The sequence below is a fragment of the Falco punctatus genome (assembly GCF_963210335.1).
Source record: "Falco punctatus genome assembly, chromosome: 12".
Classification (NCBI taxonomy): Eukaryota; Metazoa; Chordata; class Aves; order Falconiformes; family Falconidae; genus Falco; species Falco punctatus.
In genome coordinates, this window is record NC_137592.1 from 2037895 (window position 1) to 2058166 (window position 20272).

The 20272-nt window shown below is 57.3% G+C and overlaps 1 protein-coding gene across 2 annotated transcripts; it reads right to left on the reverse strand.

Moving 5' to 3' along the window:
- Positions 1 to 1341: 1341 nt before the first annotated feature.
- Positions 1342 to 20272, reverse strand: FOXA2 (forkhead box A2). 2 transcript variants are annotated; one of them, XM_080408139.1, is made up of 3 exons: positions 4676 to 20272; positions 3905 to 3974; positions 1342 to 3296 (listed from the first exon to the last, which is right to left on the reverse strand). In XM_080408139.1, the coding sequence occupies exons 2-3, from the start codon at positions 3971 to 3973 to the stop codon at positions 2034 to 2036; spliced, it is 1332 nt and encodes a 443-aa protein (XP_080264265.1). In that variant the 5' UTR covers position 3974; positions 4676 to 20272; the 3' UTR covers positions 1342 to 2033. The 2 variants fall into 2 exon arrangements, with proteins under 2 accessions (XP_080264265.1, XP_080264264.1); XM_080408138.1 differs by lacking the exon at positions 4676 to 20272 and having other exon boundaries at positions 3905 to 4651.

Consider the following 20272-nt stretch of genomic DNA (forward strand, 5'->3'; position numbering starts at 1 on the left):
GGGGGGGGGGGGGGGGGGGGCGGGGGGGAGAGAAAAATGCCGGGTGGTGTAAAGGAAAAGAAATAACGTTTAGCATGGGGATTTTATTTTTTTTTTGCCTTCCCCCACCCTTTCCTCAAATCCTCATCCTTACATTTCAACGCGAACCAGGCCAGAGGAAGGGGAAAAAGAAAAGCTAAAAACACCCCGAAGCGGGGCGGGAGCGCCGTGCCTGCGCGGCAGCCGGAGGGCCCCTCGGCCGGGCCCGGAGCGGCCACGGGGGTGGGGGGGAGCCGCGGCAGAGCCCTCCGCCCGCGCCCCGAACCGGCGGCACCCCCGCGCCCGTGCTCCGTCCCCGCGGGAGCCTTTTATGTGCTAATGAGGCGCGCTGCATGCCTCGGTTACAACGTGTGTGTCCTTGCCGTATAGAGACGGACAGATTTCTGGCTGGATCCCTGTTTTGTTTTTGGGAGGGTCCCCCGGTCCCCCCCCACCCACCCCCCCGCCTCTTTCCCCTTCTCCCCTTCTCCCCTTTTCTCTTCCCGCGGACAATGAGGAATTTTAAGAAGGATTTGAATGTTATTTCGGAAAGCAACATCTATGACTGCCGTAAACGCGTGGGAAAAACAACAAGTGGTTGGGAAGATGGGCAGGGCATTTACGGGGGGACCGGGGGGGCAGGGGGGGAGGGCGGCCGGGCTGCCGGGGGTGCCGGCGAGGCGGCCGGGGGTTTCGCGGCCCAGCCGGGAGGCTCCCAGCCGCCTGGAGGTGTTCAAAGGCAAAATAAAAAGCTCTCTGGTTTATTTTCCTTTCGCCGCCCATTTACCCGCTCCACGGAGGTAGCGGGGTGACCCCCCGGGCCGCCCCGGCGAGGGCAGCGATGCGCTACCTCCCCCAGCCCCAGTGTGTGTCATGCCCGTCCCCCCCGCCCCAATTAATTAATTGCGGGGCCAGGGGTCCCGCGCCGATGCCGGCTCCAGGGTCCCGTGCCGGGTCTTCCCTCCCCAGAAGGAAAAGGGGGTCCCCGCTCCCGCTCCCCAGGTTTGCGGGAGGACACCGGCTTCCCGACCCCCGGGACGTCCCTCTCCGCCCGCTAACACCCCCCCTCCACCCACCGCATCGGGCCGAGCCCCTCCGAGGGAAGCCGGCGGGAGCTGCGGGCCGCGCCGTCGGGGCGGCAGGGCCGGGGTTGGCGGGGGTCCCGGCGGGGGCGGCAGCGGAGACGGGCGAGTCCCAGAGGAACAGAGAAGCAGGGGGAAAAAAAACGCCAATAACACTTTAATATAGTTCTGTGAAAATCTGGCTAGTCGCTACCAGAATACACATTTATAAGCCATAAATAAAGCATACAGAAACGATAAATTAATCAGATCCAAGTAGTTTACTCTCCCGGTAACATCAAGTGTTTGTTTCAATTACAACGACCTATCCTGACTTTTTTTTTTTGTTTTAATTTTTTTCATAGTTTTTTTTTTTCTTCCCCCCCACCCACTTATCCCCCTTTTTACAACATTACAAGACTTTTGGTCCTCGGATTCAAAACTAGCATGGGTTTCACAATGAAGGAGGGTTTCGTTTTGTTTATGGTTTGTTTTTTATCTCGTCACTTCCACACAAAAAAATAGATATATTTATACCTCCTTGCGACGACAACAACGAAAAAAAAAAAAAGCCCAACAGAAACCCCCTTCTCCCCATTCCCTCGCCCCCAACCCACCCCACCCCACAAAACCAAACCACCCCACAAGGCAAACCAAGGGAATTGCAGCCGCCCCCCCCCCGGGCACGGGTGGCTTTGGGCCGGCGGCGGCGGGGGATGACCAACACGCCTGCCCCTGGCTCGGGCCGAGATGCTTGCAAGACACGCGACTGCTGTTTCCCAAACGGATGCAAACATCTGGAGCCAATGGAAAAAAAAAAGATATATATATCTATATATATATATATGTACCGTGCTCGACAGCGTTCATAGTCCATCACTCTGCTATGGGGGGCTGCATGGGGGTACAGAGGGCTTTCCCCCCTCGCCAGGCGAGGTTTTCCCCTCGCCCCTTTTAGGAGGAGTTCATGATGGGCCGGGAATACACACCTTGGTAGTAAGAAGTCTCTCCGGCTAAAGGGGAGGACTCTAAGCCGGTTTTGTTCGTTACGGGCCCCATGGCCAGGCTGCCGGGCATGGGCGAGGCGTAGCCCGAGTAGTGCATCACCTGCTCGTAGGCCTTCAGGTCCATTTTGTGGTGGTGGTGGTGGTGGTGGTGAGGGTGGTGGTGCTGCTGCTCAGAGGAGGACATCAGGTTGTTGATGGAGAAGGGGTGGTTGAAGGCGTAGTGGTGCTCAGGCTTGAGGTGGGCGTCGTGGGGCAGGCCGGCATGCGGGGGGGCCAGGAGGTGCTGGGCTGGTGAGGCTGCCGGCTCCCCAGGGCTCAGCCCCGGTGTGCCCTTCAGGTCGGCCAGGGCACGCTTGTGGTCCTGGCATGGTGAGGCGCTGGCTGGGGACTCGGCACCGGCTGAGCCCTCGGAGCCCCCTGAGGAGCTGCCTTCTCCGAGGGGCTGGCTGGGGGGCTGCCCAGGCCCCTTCTTGCCCCCACCGCCTGCTCCACTGCCCGCCCCGCCGCTGTCCTTAGCAGCCAGCTGCTTCTCGCACTTGAAGCGCTTCTGGCGGCGCAGGTAGCAGCCATTCTCAAACATGTTGCCCGAGTCAGGGTGCAGCGTCCAAAAGGAGCCTTTGCCCGGCTTGTCCGGGGAGCGGGGCACCTTGAGGAAGCAGTCGTTGAAGGAGAGCGAGTGGCGGATGCTGTTCTGCCAGCGCTGCTGGTTCTGGCGGTAGAAGGGGAAGAGGTCCATGATCCACTGGTAGATCTCACTCAGCGTCAGCATCTTGTTGGGCGACTGCTGGATGGCCATGGTGATGAGGGAGATGTAGGAGTAGGGCGGCTTGGCATGTGTGTAGCTCCGCCGGTAGGTCTTGGGGTCCCGCGAGCGGTTGAGGTTGGATTGCCCGTAGATAGGGCTCATGGAGTTCATGTTGGTGTAGGGGGCCAGGGCGTTCATGGAGCCTGCTTGGCCCCCCATAGGGCTCATGCTGGGGCTCAGGTGGGCGCCCATCCCTGCCACACCGGCTGAGCCCATGCCAGGCATGGCCCCTGCACCGGGGGACATGCCAGTGAGTGAGGGGCTCATGCCCGTGTTGGCATAGGACATGTTCATGGAGGTGGCAGCCGTCATGTTGGCCGTGGTGCTCATGGCCGACATGGTCATGTACGTGTTCATGCTGTTCATGCCCAGCCCCGCGTTCATGTTGCTCACCGAGGAATAGCTCTGCAGGGGAGAGCGAGAGAGAGAAGGGAGATGGGGGGTGGGTGGGTGGTGTGACGGGGAAGAGGCAGGTGGGTAGTCCCGTCGAGGACAAGGGCAGCCCGGCGAGCAGGGAGCAGTTGGGCGGGGGAGAGCCCCAGCCCCGCTCGGATCGCAGGCGGTAAAGAGCCTCTGCAGCCCCGGGGCTCCGTGCCCCACTGGGCGGGAAGGGTTAAATCCCGGAGCGGGGGGTGGTTGTTTTTCTCGTTAATGAAAAACAAATATATATATTAAAAAAAGCGACGGGGTGGCAGCAGGATCGGTGAATCCGGGAAAGGGGAGCTGGAGGGAGGGGAAGGGACATCCCTGCCCGGAGCGAGAAAAATACCTAGGGGGGTGGTGGTGGTGAGGGGGGGGGGGGGGGGGGGAGGAAAAAGGGGCGCGCGCCCGGCAGCACCCCGCCGGCCCGCGCCCCCCGGGACCCCCCGCCGCTCCGCCCGCGCCCCGCGCAGCCCTGCCCGCCCCGCCCGATGCCACAGCCACCCTGGTCCCGAGGCTGGCGTGGCGCGGGGACCCCGCCGGGGCGAGCCGGACCGGGCGGGGGGCGGCGGAGCCCCCGCTCCCTTCCTTACCTCGGGCTCCCCGTAGTAGTTGCTCCAGTCCGTGTGCTCATGGCCTTCCATTTTCACCGCTCCCAGCATACTGGAAGTGGAGTGCATGGCAGTTTAAAATTTAACAGCCACAACAAACGACGACAGAGAGCAACCCAAAAAAAAAAAAAAAGTCCCCAGCCCTCCCTCCCCTCCGTCGGTGCCTCTGGAGGAGGAGGAAGAGGAGGGAGGGAGGAGGGGGGGGGGATCGAGCGGCGCTGGGGCTGGGTTTTTTTTTTTCGCTGCTGCTCCTTGGGTGGGTTTTCGCAGTGTTTCGCGGCGAAGAGTCGCCCGGAGGCGATGGAGGAGCCGGAGGAGGAGGAGGGAGGAGGGAGGAAGAAGAGGAGGAGGAGGAAGAGGAGGACAAGTGCTGCAGTGACGTGGGTGCCCGAGTGATATAGCACGGAGCGGCCGGGCGAGCCTCCAATCCCCAGGTCCTCGGCTGCCCATTTGAATAATCAGCTCACACCTAGGCGGGAGAGCTCCGCCGCGGCCCCCGCGCACCTATCCGCACCCCGCCGCCGAGCACGGGGGTCCGGCAGCGCCCCGACGCGCCGGCACGACCCCCCCGGGCCTGGCTTCCCCCCGACTCTGCAGGGAGATCCTGGGGGAGACGATTTCCATCACACACACACACACCCCGGGTAGCCCTGACGGGAGCCGACACCCCCCTCCTCCTCCGGCAGCACCCCCGACAGGGGCTGTGTTACACACACACAGAGTCCCCGCAGCCCCCGGCCCAGCCCCACGCACCTTTCCTCCCGAAGCTGTTCGGCGCAGCCCCGGCGCCGGGGCTCAGGCTGCCGCCCGCCCGGCCGTGCCCCGGCTCCGTGCCATCGGCGGGCCCGGCAGCCGCCGCTCTGCCTCTTCCCCGGGCTCCGGCTCAGGTACCTACAACAAATTCGTAACTAAAACAAACAGGGAGGGCAGGGCAAGGGGGGGCGCGGCGGGAGAAGCGCTGTAGGGGGCTCTCCCGGCGCCGGGCCGGGAGCTGCGGGGTCTCGGTGGGCGCCGTCGGGGCAGCGCCGCCCGCTCCCGGTGCCGAAACGCCCCGACAGCCTCGCGGGGGGATGGCAGGGGGCAGAAGGAAGGAAGGAAGGACAGACGGACGACAGAAATCACCCGGCTCCAAAACGCAGCCGGCTGCGCCGCCCGCCCCATCGGCGCTGCGGGCGCGGCGGCTGCCGGCGGGGTCCAGCCGGAGGAGGGGGACGGAGAGGAGGGTTCCCCCCATCGCCTCCCGCCCCGGGCTGGGGCTGGGCCTCCCCCGGCAGCATCCCCGCCTGCCCCCCCCCCCCTCCCGCCCCCGGCGCCGAGCTGCGGGGCACGGCCCTGGCCGCCTGCACCGCGCCCCGGGATTTGTTTTTGCCTGTTCCGTAAGATCCCCACCTATATCAACCCACCTTCCAAAAAAACCCATAAACCGCCAGGTAGCGCTTTTTTTTTTCCCCCCATTCATTCATTCATTTATCCGTTTATTTATTTATTTATCATTCCGGGGGACACACACACCCCAACCCAAACCCCATAAATCGGCGAAGGCTGGCGATAGTTTTTAAATAGTAACAGAAACCCACCAGAGAGCAGGATCTCAGCTCGCCGCGGGGCTCCCGCTCTGGGAGGAACCCTAACACCCCCCACCCCCACCCCACCCCGGCGCAGGACCGTTCCCCGGGCTCCAGCACCCTCAAGAGTCATCACCAAACGAAAACAACCCCACTGCCTCCAGGAGGGCACGCTCCTATCGCGATAGCCGCGGCGACAGTGGCAGCCCGCCTCCCTCCCTCCCTCCTCAGCTCTTTTCCGCTCGTCTTTAGGGGCTACCTGGGGTATGACACCAGGGAGCCGCCCCCACCGGGAGGGGGGGACCCCCAAAAGTGAGGGGCGCTGCGGTGGCCCCCCGCTGGGAGGGGCCCGTCCCCCTGTCCCCCTGTCCCGGCGGCTAAAAGCGGTGCCGGGGCGCCCCCTGTCGCCTGCTGCAGGTCCGCAGGGCCGGGGTCGGTGGGTGGGGGACACCCCGCGGGAACCCTGGGGGCGCGGTGCGGGTGCTGCATCCCCCGGGACCGGGGGGCCTCGCTTCAAAGGGCTCAGGCCGCTCGTCACTCTCCCTCCGCGAGATGCTTTCCGCCGGGGGGAGCATCCCCCCCCGCGCCGGGTGTTTCACAGTCACCCCCAGGTGCCCCCCACCCTGGGTGACGGCTGAGAGGGTTCCTGGGCTGGGTGCACCCCGGGTCTGCCTGAGCAGAGCCCCAAGACCAGGCTCCGACCTAATGCATCTCTACGGAGCTTTCTGCTCCCTCGGAGCACTACGCAGCCCAGCCAGGGGGCTCGGGAAGGGAGGACCCGGGGACATTTGGGTACAATCAGCGACATGGCTGCTGGACATGGTGAAGATCGTCAGTGCAAGGATCCGTCCGCGCAGCTCGCCGCTGCCTTCAGCCATGCCGCGTGAGGTGTGGTTAGCTTCGGCATCATTTTTTCCCCTCTGGACACGAGATGCGGGAGGTGAGCGCGTGCTTTCAGCACGGCTGGCTGTGGGGCAGGAGTGCTGGCTCCGCAGCAGGAGGAGAGAGGCCAGAATGAGCGTTTCCCCGTGCAATAAACTCACCCGCCTTCGGGCCTTCGTCCTGCGGCAGCACGGATGGATGTCAGCGTTCTCTGAGCACGGCTCCCCTTGGCACGAGGGGTGCCCGGAGGCTGCCGCACACCCGCAGTTCCGCGGGTCCCAGCCTCGTGCCACTCTTTACTGAAGTGCCGTTTCCCCCTCAGCTCAGCAGGACTTTGAATTTTGTTGCCACCAAAGGTGGGGATTTTCCACCTCTCGTCACCCTGCTGCACAGGGACTGGAAGCTGCAGAGCAGCACGGGAAAGCTGCTTTCGGGAGAGTCCCGTTCCTCGGATTTTGACCCAAAACATGCACCTGAGCCCACTCCTCAGTCACAGAGCATGTTCCTACTGTTGTTGCTCCAGCCCTGACACTTAAATCCGGTTTTGCCTTCTTGGTCTGCTGTTGCACCCTCGGCCATCTGCCCCATGATCCAAGTCTCTTGCCCTGCCCGGGACGTGAAGGACCTTCTGTGCAGCTGGTGCTGGAAGAGGAGAAGCTCTCCTCCTCCAACACATCCCTCCTGTCACAAGGAACAGTGGCATCCCTCCCGGTCTGCATGCCCAGAGCATCACTGGTGTGCACATCTTGGGGACATGGTGTTGAGGGTGAACTACAGCAACCACGTCCTCATCCTCAGACAAAGGCTTTGTCTCTGTAACACAAGGACACACACTTTCTGAGCTACGCAAGCATTTGTATTCATAAACGTGGACCTGCAAAGACGTCGGCTTGTCTGAAGGTGGCTGGATGTGGGACCAACCCAGAAGGCAGCAACGGGGATCTCTGCTCCCATAAATAACCTGGGTCCGGCAGCCACCACCTCCCTCTCCCTTCTTTCACTAGGGCAGCCTCCCACGCCGCTAGCCTGAGGAAACCTGCTAAAATTAATGTCTCTTAAGAGAGTAGAAAAAGAAGCAGTAAAATATATGTGCTTGCCTCAAAAGAAAGATTTTTAAAAATGCCTAGGATGATAAAAAAATTGAAAATCTTCAGCGATGTCTTATTTAAACACATCTGGTTGGGTTACTGAGAAACACACTGGCCATTTAAAACTGGTTTCTTCTCTTTAATATTTAACTAATATTTATTTTAATTTTAATTTTTAAATTACGCCCTTATTTGCATTAGAAGCCATGACTCGAGGAGCCGTCTCTCCCTCCCCAGGGGTAGGAGGCCGGTGACTGGTGCAAAGGTTTGCCAGGAGCTGGGGTGCTTTGTGGACATCTCCATCACTTGCAGCAACGATGATGCCAGTGAGCGCATCCCACTCCCTCTTCCCTGGCATTCCTAGGGACAGGCACTTGCCCTGTGCAATAGCAATTTCATGTACGGGCCAGGGCAATGCTGGGAGGATGCTTCTGAGCGGACACCCACAGCTGGGCTTTGGTGGCAAGTGAGTGGGTACCAGCTGGAGGCCGAGCAGCCATGAACCGCGTGCCTGAAGGCAGGAGAGGGTGAAGCCCCGGTGCTGGCGTTCCCCTCCCCTGTGCCCCCCTCATCACATAGCCAGGCTGGTCTGTGAAAAAAAAAAAAGAAAAAAAAGAACCCTTTAACTTGTTCTTGACAATAAACAGGGTAATTATCTCCCCTCTTCTGATAATTATCATAATTAATCCAATATAATGAACTGTCCCAATTGCACCGCTGCTTCAAAATAAATGTGTTGGGTTGGTGGGTTTTTTTCCCCTTTAATTGAGGAAGGGGCTCTCCTGTGAGACAGGAGCAGTTGTTGCCCTCAAGAAGAGAGACATTTCAATAACAAGAAGCAAAAGGAGTCTGCAGCTGCAGATCTTGTCAGAGACAAAAGGCAACCGGCCTGCCAGGGAGGGAGACGGCCGGTGCGCTTGTATAGTGCCACCGCAATCACCGCCGGGTTTATTGAGGCCTTCCCCTGATAAGACATGGAAATTACAGATGAATCGCTGCATGGAGGTACTTGAGGAAGAGGCAGGAGCGGCTGGGTCTGAGCCGGGGAGAGGGAAAGGTGAAGGCGGAGCTCGGGCAGGGGGGCTGCCACCATCCCCCTGCCATGCGCTACCTGCAGCGCTCCCTCTCGCTGACTTCATTCCCAGTTTGGTCCTTTAGGACCTCTGGAAGGAGCTCTCCTTAAGGGCAAGGGGCTCTGCTGGGCTGGGAGCATCCCCAGGAGCTTTCACTCAAACAAGCAGAACAGACAGCTGGGAGGAGGATGAGGAGCACGATGATGGCTCCCATTTCTGGGACTGGGGACATAGGCTGGCAGGAGGCTGAGCACTCTCAGCAAAGCCCTCGAGGCCATCCCCTGGCAGAGCTCGAGCCAGCCTGGCTCTCCAGCACAGCCCGATCCCAAGGTCATGGCCAGTACCAGTGCGGTAAGGCACGCCAGGGTCCCGCTCCTGTGGGTGCCTCCGGAGCTCCTGTAATCTCTACGGGGCATGTCAGGGAGCAGCACCCTTCGCTTGTTCGAGGATTCAGGTGGCAGCCACTGAAATAAGTGACATTCCGTGGTGGGGAGAGATTTCCCCCCATCCACAGAGTTACCTCCGCACTGAACCAGGCTGTCGTCAGCTGCGGCACCACCGGGGAATTACCACAATTACACCGTGTAATATTGACTTAACTATTTGAAGAACTCTACAACCAAGTCTCTCCTAATTAGATTCAACATTTAATGGGGCTTCTTAATTCATTAAAATATTTTCCAAGGCTTTAACAAGTCTAACAAAGGAAGAGCCAGGAGTACGCAAAACTTTTGTAATTTTGATATCTGATCAAGAGCCCAAGGATATCTTTCTTTTTAATACTGAAATGATATCCCCTGGTCCCAGGTTCTCAGGGACTCCATCACAGACAAACTCACTTCGTCCACAAGTGTTCTCAAGGATCCGGCCTGTCGGGACATGGCTGGTGTCCCTATTTTTGGCATATTCAGTCCTCCAGGTGCTATTTTAATGTTCCTCCCCACTCTGTAATTATTCAACATGCCAATGAAGGTAATGAGTTGCTGGAATCAGTGGTTGGCACCACAAAGTAAAATAAAATCCTGGAAGTGCCTGAAGAATGTGACGGGGAAGGGGGAAATAAAGTCCTGTTGTTGTCCCCCCTGGGGTATGGAGGAGGTCCCTCCAGCTCACTGGCATTGTTGGAATGCTCAGTGAGCGCTGGCACTGATGTCGATGGGGACAACTTGCTCCCAAGAGGCAAGCGGGCAACCTGAGAGCGTTTGCTAACGGCCCCCGGGTGCCACGACAGCTCAAGGCAGGGGGCTCACTGGCCCACAGCACCCAGGGGTGGCACGATGGGTCCCGTGGGACCGCAGCTGCTGCTGAGCCCCGACAGGGCTGCCGGCTGCGGGCATCTGCCACCGTGTCGGATGTGAGTATGGGCAAAAGACCCCTCTGAGGAACCCACCAGCAAACCCGTGCCTTCTGGAAAGGCTCTGAAGCAAAATAAACAGAGTGCATCTGCTGGCTGTTTACCATGGCCCACGTGATGCCCCAGCGCTGGTTTTCTCCATGAGCACATTTTGCTGGGTAAACAAGATGCGCAGGCATCTGGAATGATGTCCAGGCGAGAAGGCTTGGTGTGAAAACCTGGGGTTAAGGGATTCATCCTGGCGCTTGGGGCATGCGGGGCCACTCCAGTCCCCTGCTTTCACATGGTGGAGGGAGGAGGAGGTGCTGAGGGCGATGCCCAGTGATGCTGGCTTGCCAGCTCAAGAAAGAAAGGAAGAAAAGTCTTCCTTACCTCCCAGGAAAGTCCTGCCATGGACGTTTTTGTTAGCTCAGTCCCCAAAGGCCCTGGCAGGCAGGCAAGTTTTACCTGGCTGACCAAAGTATTCAGGGTTTGGTTTCATTTGGGGGAAATATTTTTTATTTTTAATTATCAGTTTCTGAAAACTGAAATGTCTTTGGTTTTACAATAAGAAAACAAACAGGAAAATTGAATACAGAGACTCCTCCCCAAAACCTCTGCTTTAAAAACTCCCAGTTATTTCCTAACAAAACCCCTTTCTGCTGGAAACCTTCCAGCCTGGCCTCATCTGAAAGTGCTTTGGTTCCCATAGGGGCCGAGGGCAGAGGAAGGCAGCGGCTTTCCTTGCTGAGTGGGATAAAGCAACCCCACTGCAGCCCAAGGTGGTCCAGCACATTGCCCAAGGTCCAGTGCATCATCCTCATCACCTTAAATGGGGACCCAGTTACAACAGACTTAATGCATCCCTTGAAACCTAAGCGATGTGACCAGCCAAACCAGCCATTGGGGCATCCTCTTGTGCCTGAGCCCATCGGGCTTGTGATGCTCAGACCGCAGCAGGGATGCAGCTCCACAGCCTCTGGCTGGAGAACGGAGACGGGGGACTGCAGGGCCTGTACCCGTACAAAGCCCAGGATAACCGGGGAGGGACTGTGCCCGTGAACCCTCAGGCTGTGGAGGAAGGGGGTCTGCAGGGGTGTTGTGCTTGGAGCACGGCGACAGGAGTGTGCGCAGGCTGCCCAGGCTTTCACATCACGATGGGAGGCTGCTTGCTGAGGAGATCAATCCCCAACAGCTTCGCTGAGGACTCTGATGGACATTTATAGCCCTCTGAGTCATTACCGGCCTTGTTTAAACCAGTTATACCTGGCCAAGACCTTTAAAATAGCTTCATTTATACTGAAAGGCTCCTCTCGCGCGCGGCGGGTATAAATAGCAGGGCGAACCGCTCGCCGAGCGCGACGGCTCCTCTGAGCTCAGGGAGCGAGGCGACACACTTTGCTCAGAGCCCCTGCGCCACCCTCCCAGCCCCCTCCGGCTGGCCAGGAGGGTCCAGGGGACCCCGCCGCTCCCAGGGGACCCTGTCTCCCCAGGTGCCCCATCCGGACCTGGCAGCTCATGGGAACGAGGTGTCCCTGGCAGAGCCGCCAGCAAAACAGCCGGAGTGGAGACTTCTGCTCCGAAAAAACACAGGCGCTTGCCTGGGACTCAGACCCTGTCTGTGAGTCTGCGGTTCCTTGACCACTAATAGCAGCCCAGGATCACCCAATAAATCTGCCCAGGGTCAGCCGCGGGTGCACAAGCCCGTTCCTGTGCCATGAAGGTGAGCAGGATGCAAAGCCTGCCCCGTGGCGAGGGGTCAGTGCCACCTCAGTGGGGCAAGCCCAGGGATGCCAGGATGTACCCTCGCTGCCTTGAGCTCAGCGCAGCCAGATTATGGTGGTGGTTTTGGTCCAGGATGGGCACCCCACCCCAGCAGCCCCCGCCTCCACCATGGGCCAGTGACACCCATCGCTAGAGCTACAGGTCGCTGCCACCACAATGGTATTTTAATTCCACCCCACTCATTTCCAAGCAAAAAAATTAATCTTGACCTGTGCTGTTAGGATCCAGGAAAGCTCTGACTGCATGATTGGCTTAACTTTTGCCAAACAAATGTTCACTTGGCTCAATAATCTTTTCTTTCTGCTAAAAAAAACCCAAACCGAACCCTTCCGATGAAAAAAACCCACCTCAGCTTGAGGACAAGCATTCGGCACCTGCTCTTGGCCCTGTGAATGGCCGCAGCGAGGCTGGTGGGAAGCGGGGCGTTTTAGGAAAAGGCAGCCCCAGAGCTGAGACTGCCTGTCCCAGGTGGGATGTGCCGATGGAGCTGCGATGCCAACCGGCACGGCTCATCCCAGCCAGGCTTTCTCCCAAGGGCCGGCTCCTGCATGCTGCCGAGACCCCTTTTCTCCCCTAAAACTAAGCCAGTGTTTCCCTCCTGGTAAAACTGGCATTCCTGTGTCCTTGGGGGAAAAGTGTGGAGGCAGCAGAAGCATACCCACCAAGGACCAGCACCTTAGCCAAGCCCGCAGCAGATGATCTTGTTTTGCCCCCTGCAACAGCAGCACATACCAGGCAGCAGGCTACTAAATAAAGTGTGTTTCGGCTGCTAAATAAAGTGCATTTCCAAGGGAGAGCTGTTCTGCAGCAGGGATGGAAAAGCTCTGCCGAAGGCGGTGGCTCCGGCTCTCTCCAAATATTTCTCCCCCCTCGCTCTGATCTTTTTTTTTTTTCTTTTCAGAGGAAACATTGCCCAAATCAACACATGCCCGAGGAATGATTTTACACGGGTCGGACAGCACTTTCTGTTGGAAAAAACTTCCAATCAGCTGCATTCACAAGCTGGGTTTATTTTTCACAGCTTTCTGAGTACGTTTTGTTTTGGTGCCAGAGTAAAGACCTGGAGGTACATATTTCAGCCCAACCTGTAACACCATCATCATCGCTGGATTGCAGCGAGGAGAGGGCTTTGACCTACATTTCACAGCCCAGCCTGGGAAGGAGTTGAGGCATCCCTTAACATCCCCGGAGCTGTCCCCTTCTGCCATGTGTGGGACCCTGGTTCCCCTCTCCTCCGCTGGGACAGGACGCTGGGCAGGGGGGGCTGAGCATCCAAGGCAGGCGGGAAACCATCTGCCCGCCCTGCCCCAAGCAGCAGGCGGGTGTTTTGCAGCCTCTAAAGACCCGCTCTAGAGGGGGACGGCCAGGGTGGAACAAACTTAAACCAGAGCTTTTTAAAGCTCTCCCACCTTCGCCTCCTCTCTTCCTCCGGGTAGGTGTCCCGGCGGCGGCAGAACAAGACGGCTACAGAGGGCTGCTGGAAGCCGTCAGCGTGAAATACACTGGGAGGCCTTTTTTTGCTTGGAAAATATTTCCTTGCCGCAGGCTGCGGTGACAGCAAACATTCCTGCTGGGGCTGGCATGGGGAGGCATCACCCTGCGGTGTGGCTGGGGCGCCCAGGGCCAGCTCCGGAGCTGCCACCCCTTCACCGGGGTGCAGCAGCACCCCGCCGGCTTGCCGGGGCCGGCTGCCTCTCCCTGGGGAGCAGGGACCACTGCGGACAAAGGCCTTCTATGCTTAGAGGCTTTGGGTTTGTTTTTTCAACAGGGAGAGGAGAGCAGCGTGCACGTACCTCCAGCACGCAGGGCAAACTCGCCTCCCCACGCACCCACGTTTTGAGGGGCTAATGGGTCACCCTAAGGGGGAAAAAAAAAAGAAGCTTGTTAAAAAAAAACCGAACAAAAAACAACAAACCAAATCTGTAGCTGTTGGGGAGCAAAAACCAGCCCATTAAAGTCAGAGCTGTGGTTGTAAATCAACAGTGCTGCTGCTATTTCCATCTGCTGCTAGCAGCACCCGTTTGGGAGCAGAGGTGGTGTGTGTGTCCGAGTCCCTGTGTCCGTCCACCCCCCCCACCCCCACCCCGGTGTGTGCCAGGGGGTTTCGGCAGCTGCCGGGCTGGCAGCACGTGGCATACATGTGGGCCGATGAGCAGGCAGCTCCTCGCAGGGGCTGGTACCTTCTGTGAGCCTCCACAGCAATACCAGTCCTGCAAGGTGAAGTCATGGGTCAGGACCACCAAGCTGGTCCTAAAGGCACCTGAGCATCCTCAGGTTCTCAATTTTTCTTTTTCTTAACATGAATAACTAAATGATTAGAGCTTGGAAAAAGAGATATCAAAAAAAAAAAAGTGACATCTGAGGCACTTGTGGATATTTTCTGCCAAATATTTGCAGATGCAAAGCTGCTGGAACGAGTATGAACTGCTGAATCACCTCGGCCATGCGGGAGAGCACCAGCCCAGATGGGCTGTGCTGGTGACGGTCCAAGGGGCTCGGCTGGATGCGCTTACATGCAGCCAGACTGCTGGTTTCCCTTCTCTTCCCAAGATAGGGAGACCCATTCCCTGGGGACATAAAATAATCCAGTCCCACCCAGTCCTCATCCCAGCCGGGAAGTGAGGGCATTGCTTATCTGCAGGAGCAGCCTCCCAGTCTCCATGCCCCCATCCTTGGCTGTGGCAGCCAGCCCCATCACCCAGCTAATTCAATCTCTGTGCAGGAGACAGAGCTCCCCGAGGTGTCCCTCCAGGAGTTAAATCCATCCTGGAAGAGGACCACTACACCCCTCATCAGCCGAGGCTCTGTATGCAAACAGCAAGGCTTGTCCTTATCTCTCTGCAGATACCCATCTGTAGATGCACTACATGCACATCCTTATCCACCAGCATTTACTAAATGAAGTACATGGATTACCGTTTATATGTAGAGCTTTATACTTTGGGTACGTTTTTGTACACCAGAGCAGTAGGAGCGGGTGTCTGGACATGTCACATGTTTATTTAAATGCCAAAAGATGCCCCAGAGAGCATGTTTGTTCTTTAATCAGAAAACAAAGGTCAGAGAGCGTAGTGATGAGAGCACAGTGATGAGAGCGCAACAAGAATATAAGAAAAGAACAGACTGCAACAAGCTGCAGAAGATAAAAAGGAAAAAAAGAGGCATGATTCCTCCTCAGCTCTTGCACTTGGAGAGTGCCTCCCGCTCCTGTGCCTGCATGGGGAGGGGAAAGGAGAGATCCCACAGGCCCTCCAGGGCCAGACCCTTTTTCACCAGTACCCAGCACTGCCAAGGGCTGGTTATGCTGGTCGCAGCAGCCACCTGCACCCTGGTCCTGTCCCCATCTCAGCCTGCCCTCAGCGGCCACTCCACACACTGTGTCTGGGGCATCTGTCCCTCAGGCTCTGCGACTAAAGCTCTGCCCACACGCACGGCCAGCCAGGTCGCACTGATGCCCTGCCGACAGTGCCCACATCGCTCTGCTCTCTGCCAGGCTTCACCTCACCGTGAATGTGGATGGCTCTGAGCCATGCCTGGTGCAGGCAGCCAGCCAAAGCCCCTCGGTGGCTCCCACCTCCAGCTGCCCCATCCACCCAAGCATCCCTGCGGGCTGGTGTCAAACACAGGCACCGCGGTGGCCAAGGCCACCCAGCCTGCTCCACAGGGATGCTTTTGCCATGCCAAGACCTCTGCAGGTCCTGCCACCTCCCTGCCCACACTGTGGAAGGCAGGGTGAGGGTACCAGAGCATCACTTTCACTGCAGCACAAAACTTTCACTCCCCCCCGCCCCCTTCCCCACCCCTTCCTTTCCACTTCCATCACAAAAGACCCACTTACAGGACTGCTTTCCCCCAACCCACAGGGGCCATTCCCAACCCCCAGCTGCAGCATCCCTGCCCTCCCCTGGCTTGTTAGGGTTTTCCCATTGCAAAATGAAGTTTTTCCGTTGCCCCTGGACCAGCTGCGCTCACACAAGGTGTGTCTGCAATGAAGCCGCAGTGGGAGCGAGCTCCTCACCACCTCCTGTCCCCCTCCCCAGGCAGGGCTGGCAGCTCATGGGCTGAAAAGCCCCCAGCAGCCCTCACATTAACACCTCATCAGCTCCCCGGGGACCCGGCAAACACAGCCCGAGGAAATACCCGGGGCCTTGTGATGCAGAGCCCCTGGGGCGGGAGGAGGAGGATGATGCTTCCTGGCCCCAGAGGCACAGCTGCCTCCAGTTCCAGCATCTGGGGTGGGCAAACAGCACCTGGGAGGGCAGGGATGCCAGGATGTGGATTCAGGAAGCACCCCTGCACCCCGCTGCTCCCCAGGCCCCCTCACATACAGATGCTAATGGGCTCCCCATCATCCCTGACCCCCGCTGCAGTAGGGGACGCTTCCCCTCCTCTCACCATGCCACGGAATTAAGCCCAGCACGGGGGGCTTTGCCACCAGCACACACCCGACGGCCTTGGGAAGGAAGGCTCCCCGCTGCTGGTGAGACAAGGGGGGACAGGATTTATACCCCGGTGGCAGCTCACAGCCATGAACAACACTGTGAAAAACAGCAGCCGCTGGCACGTCCTTTGTTCGGGATGCTGCAAAAAGCAGCCCCGTGGCTGTGGAGGAGATAAAGCAGCATGTCAGCACTGCAGAGGTCAGGGCTGGAAATCTGGCGTGCTGATACTTCCCCTGCCCGCTTCGCGGGGCCAGCAAAGGTAAACAGATGCTCTCGAAGGAGCGGGGCAAGGTTCAGGAGGCACGCGCATTCTGCTCAGGCAGAACCAGCATCGGGGCCCAGAGAAGTGATAAAGGCACCGCAGCCCTTCCTGCTGTGGCTTGTTCAACTGCTGCAAGGATTAAAGCTCCCTGGTCCTCTTAAACCCCCATTGGCTCTCCTAGACGTGGTCCCAAGCCACCTGCAATTGCCTTCAGACTCTCCAGAGGTTATAGGGGTGATGTGGCAGGGTTTGCCTACAGAAAGCCCTTCTCCCAGCTTTTGGTGACCCTGTTTGTAAAGAGCAGTGTGTGTAAGACATGCCCATGGGCAGAGAGGCAGCAGCACACCTGACATGCTGACACGCTCACCACGCACCCGCCATTCTCAGCCATAAAGCTTCCCGGTGGGCTTGCTCGCTTGCAACACCTCAGCGTGCCGTGCCTGTCCTATTTGGAAAAAACAGTCCTTGAGGTTGGCAGGAGAGTGGGGGAAGCACCTTCCAAAGCAAATTGCAGGGCAGCTGGAGGGGGATGCTCGGGAAGCCCTCTGTTACAGCCAGGTCCCTGCACTAGGCTCCTCATTAGGGTGGATGGGAGCCAGTGCTCATCCCTCCTCCAGCGATGGGATTATTATTATTACTATTTCTCCCTTGTAAAGGTGCAAAGGAGTGCTTTCTTTACAAATAGAGGCTGGCTTGCAATCTGAACTTATCAAGAAGGAGAGATGGTAGACTCAGAAAGGGGAAAATAAACAAATTTGGAAGCAAACTAACTGAGCAATCCTCCATTTATCTCTGAGTCACAAGTCCTGCTTTGCCGGGTGCCAGCCGATAACATCGCTAAGGCAATATAAGGCATACAGCTCTCCGCAGTTGAGTGATGCAATCAGAAACAATCCTGAACTCGGCTCTTGGCAGATAAAACCTTTTCTTGTCCCTCAGACGGCTGGAATCAGCTCCTGCTGCCGCGACTGCCCAATACTCCATGCTGCTGTTTCAACAGAGCTGGGGGGCTGTTTCCAAAGCCAGGGGCCTCATGCCAAGAGCACGCACCCATCTGGAGAAGAGCCGGATCAGGGAGCTCACAGGCCACAGTGAGAGGCTGCAGCCCGCGGGACAGCGGGGATGGGAATGCTGCAGGGATCGCTGCTTGCTCCAAGCTCACACCCACCCTGCGCTATCTCCTCCCGGCAAAGGTTTTGCTTAAATCAAGGTGCTGACCTCGTCAGAGGGGCCTCTGCCCTCCTGGCTTGTAAGATCCAGGCAAGGCATGCCCCAAGGGCACACCACACTGCTGCTCACTCCACCAGGCACCCCCACGCATGCAGGGGTGATGTGCCAGACATGGCAGGCGCGCTGCCCAGCTGCAGCCCTTTCCCACCAACAAGCGATGCCATCCTAATCCCCTGCTCCTCCTGGAGTGCTTCCACTGCTGCAAGAACTGTGCCCTGCACTTCTCTGCCTGCAGGCAGGAGCCTCCAGATTTGCAAAGTGCATGTTACATCTGCAACAAAGTCCTTTTGACTCCCAAGCTGATGGGCAGAGCCCAAACACCATCTCAAGCTGGGCACCCAGGACCACCAGACAATTGAAAAGCACACAGCAAAGCATCACTTCCAAGAAGTTGTTAAGGTTTCAACACAATTTATGAAACACCTGAAAATATACCACAGCTTAGGTGCTGTCATAACCTGATGTTTGTGGGAAGAGACCGCTGTTCAGCATCGCTTGTTCCCCAAGCTGCAAGGAGAAGGCTGTACCACATCCCCCACACAGATGTAGCCACATGTTCATCAGGCACACCCCCATCCCCAGCATCAGCTCCCGGGGAGACCCTCACCAACACCACTGCTGTCCCCCAACACGGCAAGCTCCGTACACTGTACAAGGGGGAATCCCTGCACGCAGCTCCCGGCACAGGCACTCGCCAAGGCACACAAGGCATCGATGGGCAAGAGCTCCTCGCAGCCTTGTTTGACTGAAATAATTTTATTTGAATACAATATGCTATTTCAACAATTTTAAGTTGCATGGGGTTATTTAAGATGGATTCAGTTTTAATCAGTTTAATGGGATTTTATGTTTTTAGATATAGCACCTCCAAATTGTCTGATTAACTTTTCAGAATCAATACGCTTAACAGCAAAGCATACAATTACACCGGCAAATGATCTCCTCCGTGGCTTCCGCATGAGCAATCACCCAGCTTCAGCTTGGGCCATGGGGGTGCAGGTCTGCCCCCATCCCCCCCTACCTTGGTTCAGTGTGGCAGCCTAGACCCCCTCCCCAGCTCACATTCCCCAAGGAAGAGGGTGTCTGGGGCAGCATGGCTGGTGGGATGCTGGAGGAAGGCCACTGGCCAGCTGGTTTTTTCTTTCATACACTGGTTTTTAGCTGCAACACGTTAAAGACCCAAAGCATCCTTAGAAAATCTGGACTGGGACTGTACCCACTGCAGCATCCCCAGCAGACAGCCCCAGCTTGCCCGACACTGGCACAGAGGGATAGCCCCATGGTGTCCCGTGCCCTCACCTCACCCCTTCACATCTCCCTGTCCCCCCCGCCATGCAGGAGCGGGCCCCGTCCAGCCCCACTCGTGCCAGCATCACTCCCCACACAGGGCATGGGTCATGTACTGCCTCCAGCTCCCAATTTATTCCACCAGCCTCAAATATCCCCCTTGCTTTTGTCAAGTTGCATAATTTTTGAACTTACATACTTGAAAAATTCTTTTAGAAATGTCAAGGTGACTGGCGTATTAAAAATGAGCCAGAGCAAACAGGAATGACATTATTTTAATTCTTTCAGTGCCAGGTCATTTTCTCTGTAATAACATAGCTTAGATACCAGTCTCCTGCCCCTTGCATCATCCTTCCCGTTACTTTCTCAGTTGTTTTTATTTGTTCATCTGCAAGGAGCATGGGAAAAAAAAAGCCACTGCTGTTGTGGAAACCCCTTTCACTGGGATTTAAGAGATTTGTTTGCCAAATCCCACTGAAATTTCATAGGATTTGGACAAATTCAAAGTCCCTTGAAATCTCTGACCTAACACAGTGAAATACCATGTTTTCTTTTAGTATCTGGGTGATTTTCTTCAGGGAATCATTCCAAATTTACACACCAGACCACACATTATCGTAATAATCTATATTAGCAATACCTGGTGCATGCCCAGCCGCAGGGTTCAAGGTGCATCATGTTGGTTTGCAGAGGAAGGAACCAAGGTCTGGAGAAGTCAGGTCCATCAGCAGAGCTAGGACAAGCTAATGCTCAGAATTCTGCCCTTCCTACTGGGCTATGCTGCTCCTGGATGTGACCAGCAAAAACACACGCTTGTAGCACCCCAGTTGCAGATGAAGCCCTTCCCCTGGGGCTAGGAACACCTTGCAGTTTGCAGAATATTTATGATTAATGCACCACAGAGTGAGGAAAACCCTGTGATGGCTCAAGGCATAGCAGCACTGCCATCCAGCTGAAGCCATTTGGATAAAAGAGAACAAAAATAAACAGCCTCTCCTTCAGCTCATGGGCAGCAGACCCTGCAGCAGCAGCTAGGCACAGGGGGGAGTGCTCCTGGCTCTACTTTTGTCTGCAGTGTTGCACCACCTCTCTTCAGCCACCAGCCTAGCTGCTCCAAGTAAACCAGCAGAAGATGCACCTTTTGCCAGTGAGGTCTGTTTTCTGCTGGATCAGCAAGTCAAACAGGCTCATGGACGATGCTGGAGCAGGAGCAGCAGCAGGAACATGCCACAGGGACCGGAGGGGACTTTCCCCTGCCAGAGCTGCATTGCATATACCCACGTTCTGCAACACAGGTGGCAGGGCCACCTCGCTCAGAAGGGCTTGTAGCTCGGTGGTACCACACCGCAGGGCTCAGCAAGGTGAAAAAAAGCAATTTTGAGTCGCTCGCCCGCCCTTCCCAC

Coding starts and splice junctions, on each gene's coding strand:
- FOXA2 (XM_080408138.1), bottom strand. CDS start 3,991: ATGCACTCCACTTCCAGTATGCTGGGAGCGGTGAAAATGGAAGGCCAT. Junction 3,297..3,904: donor ACTACTACGGGGAGCCCGAG/GTAAGGAAGGGA, acceptor TCTCCCCTGCAG/AGCTATTCCTCGGTGAGCAA.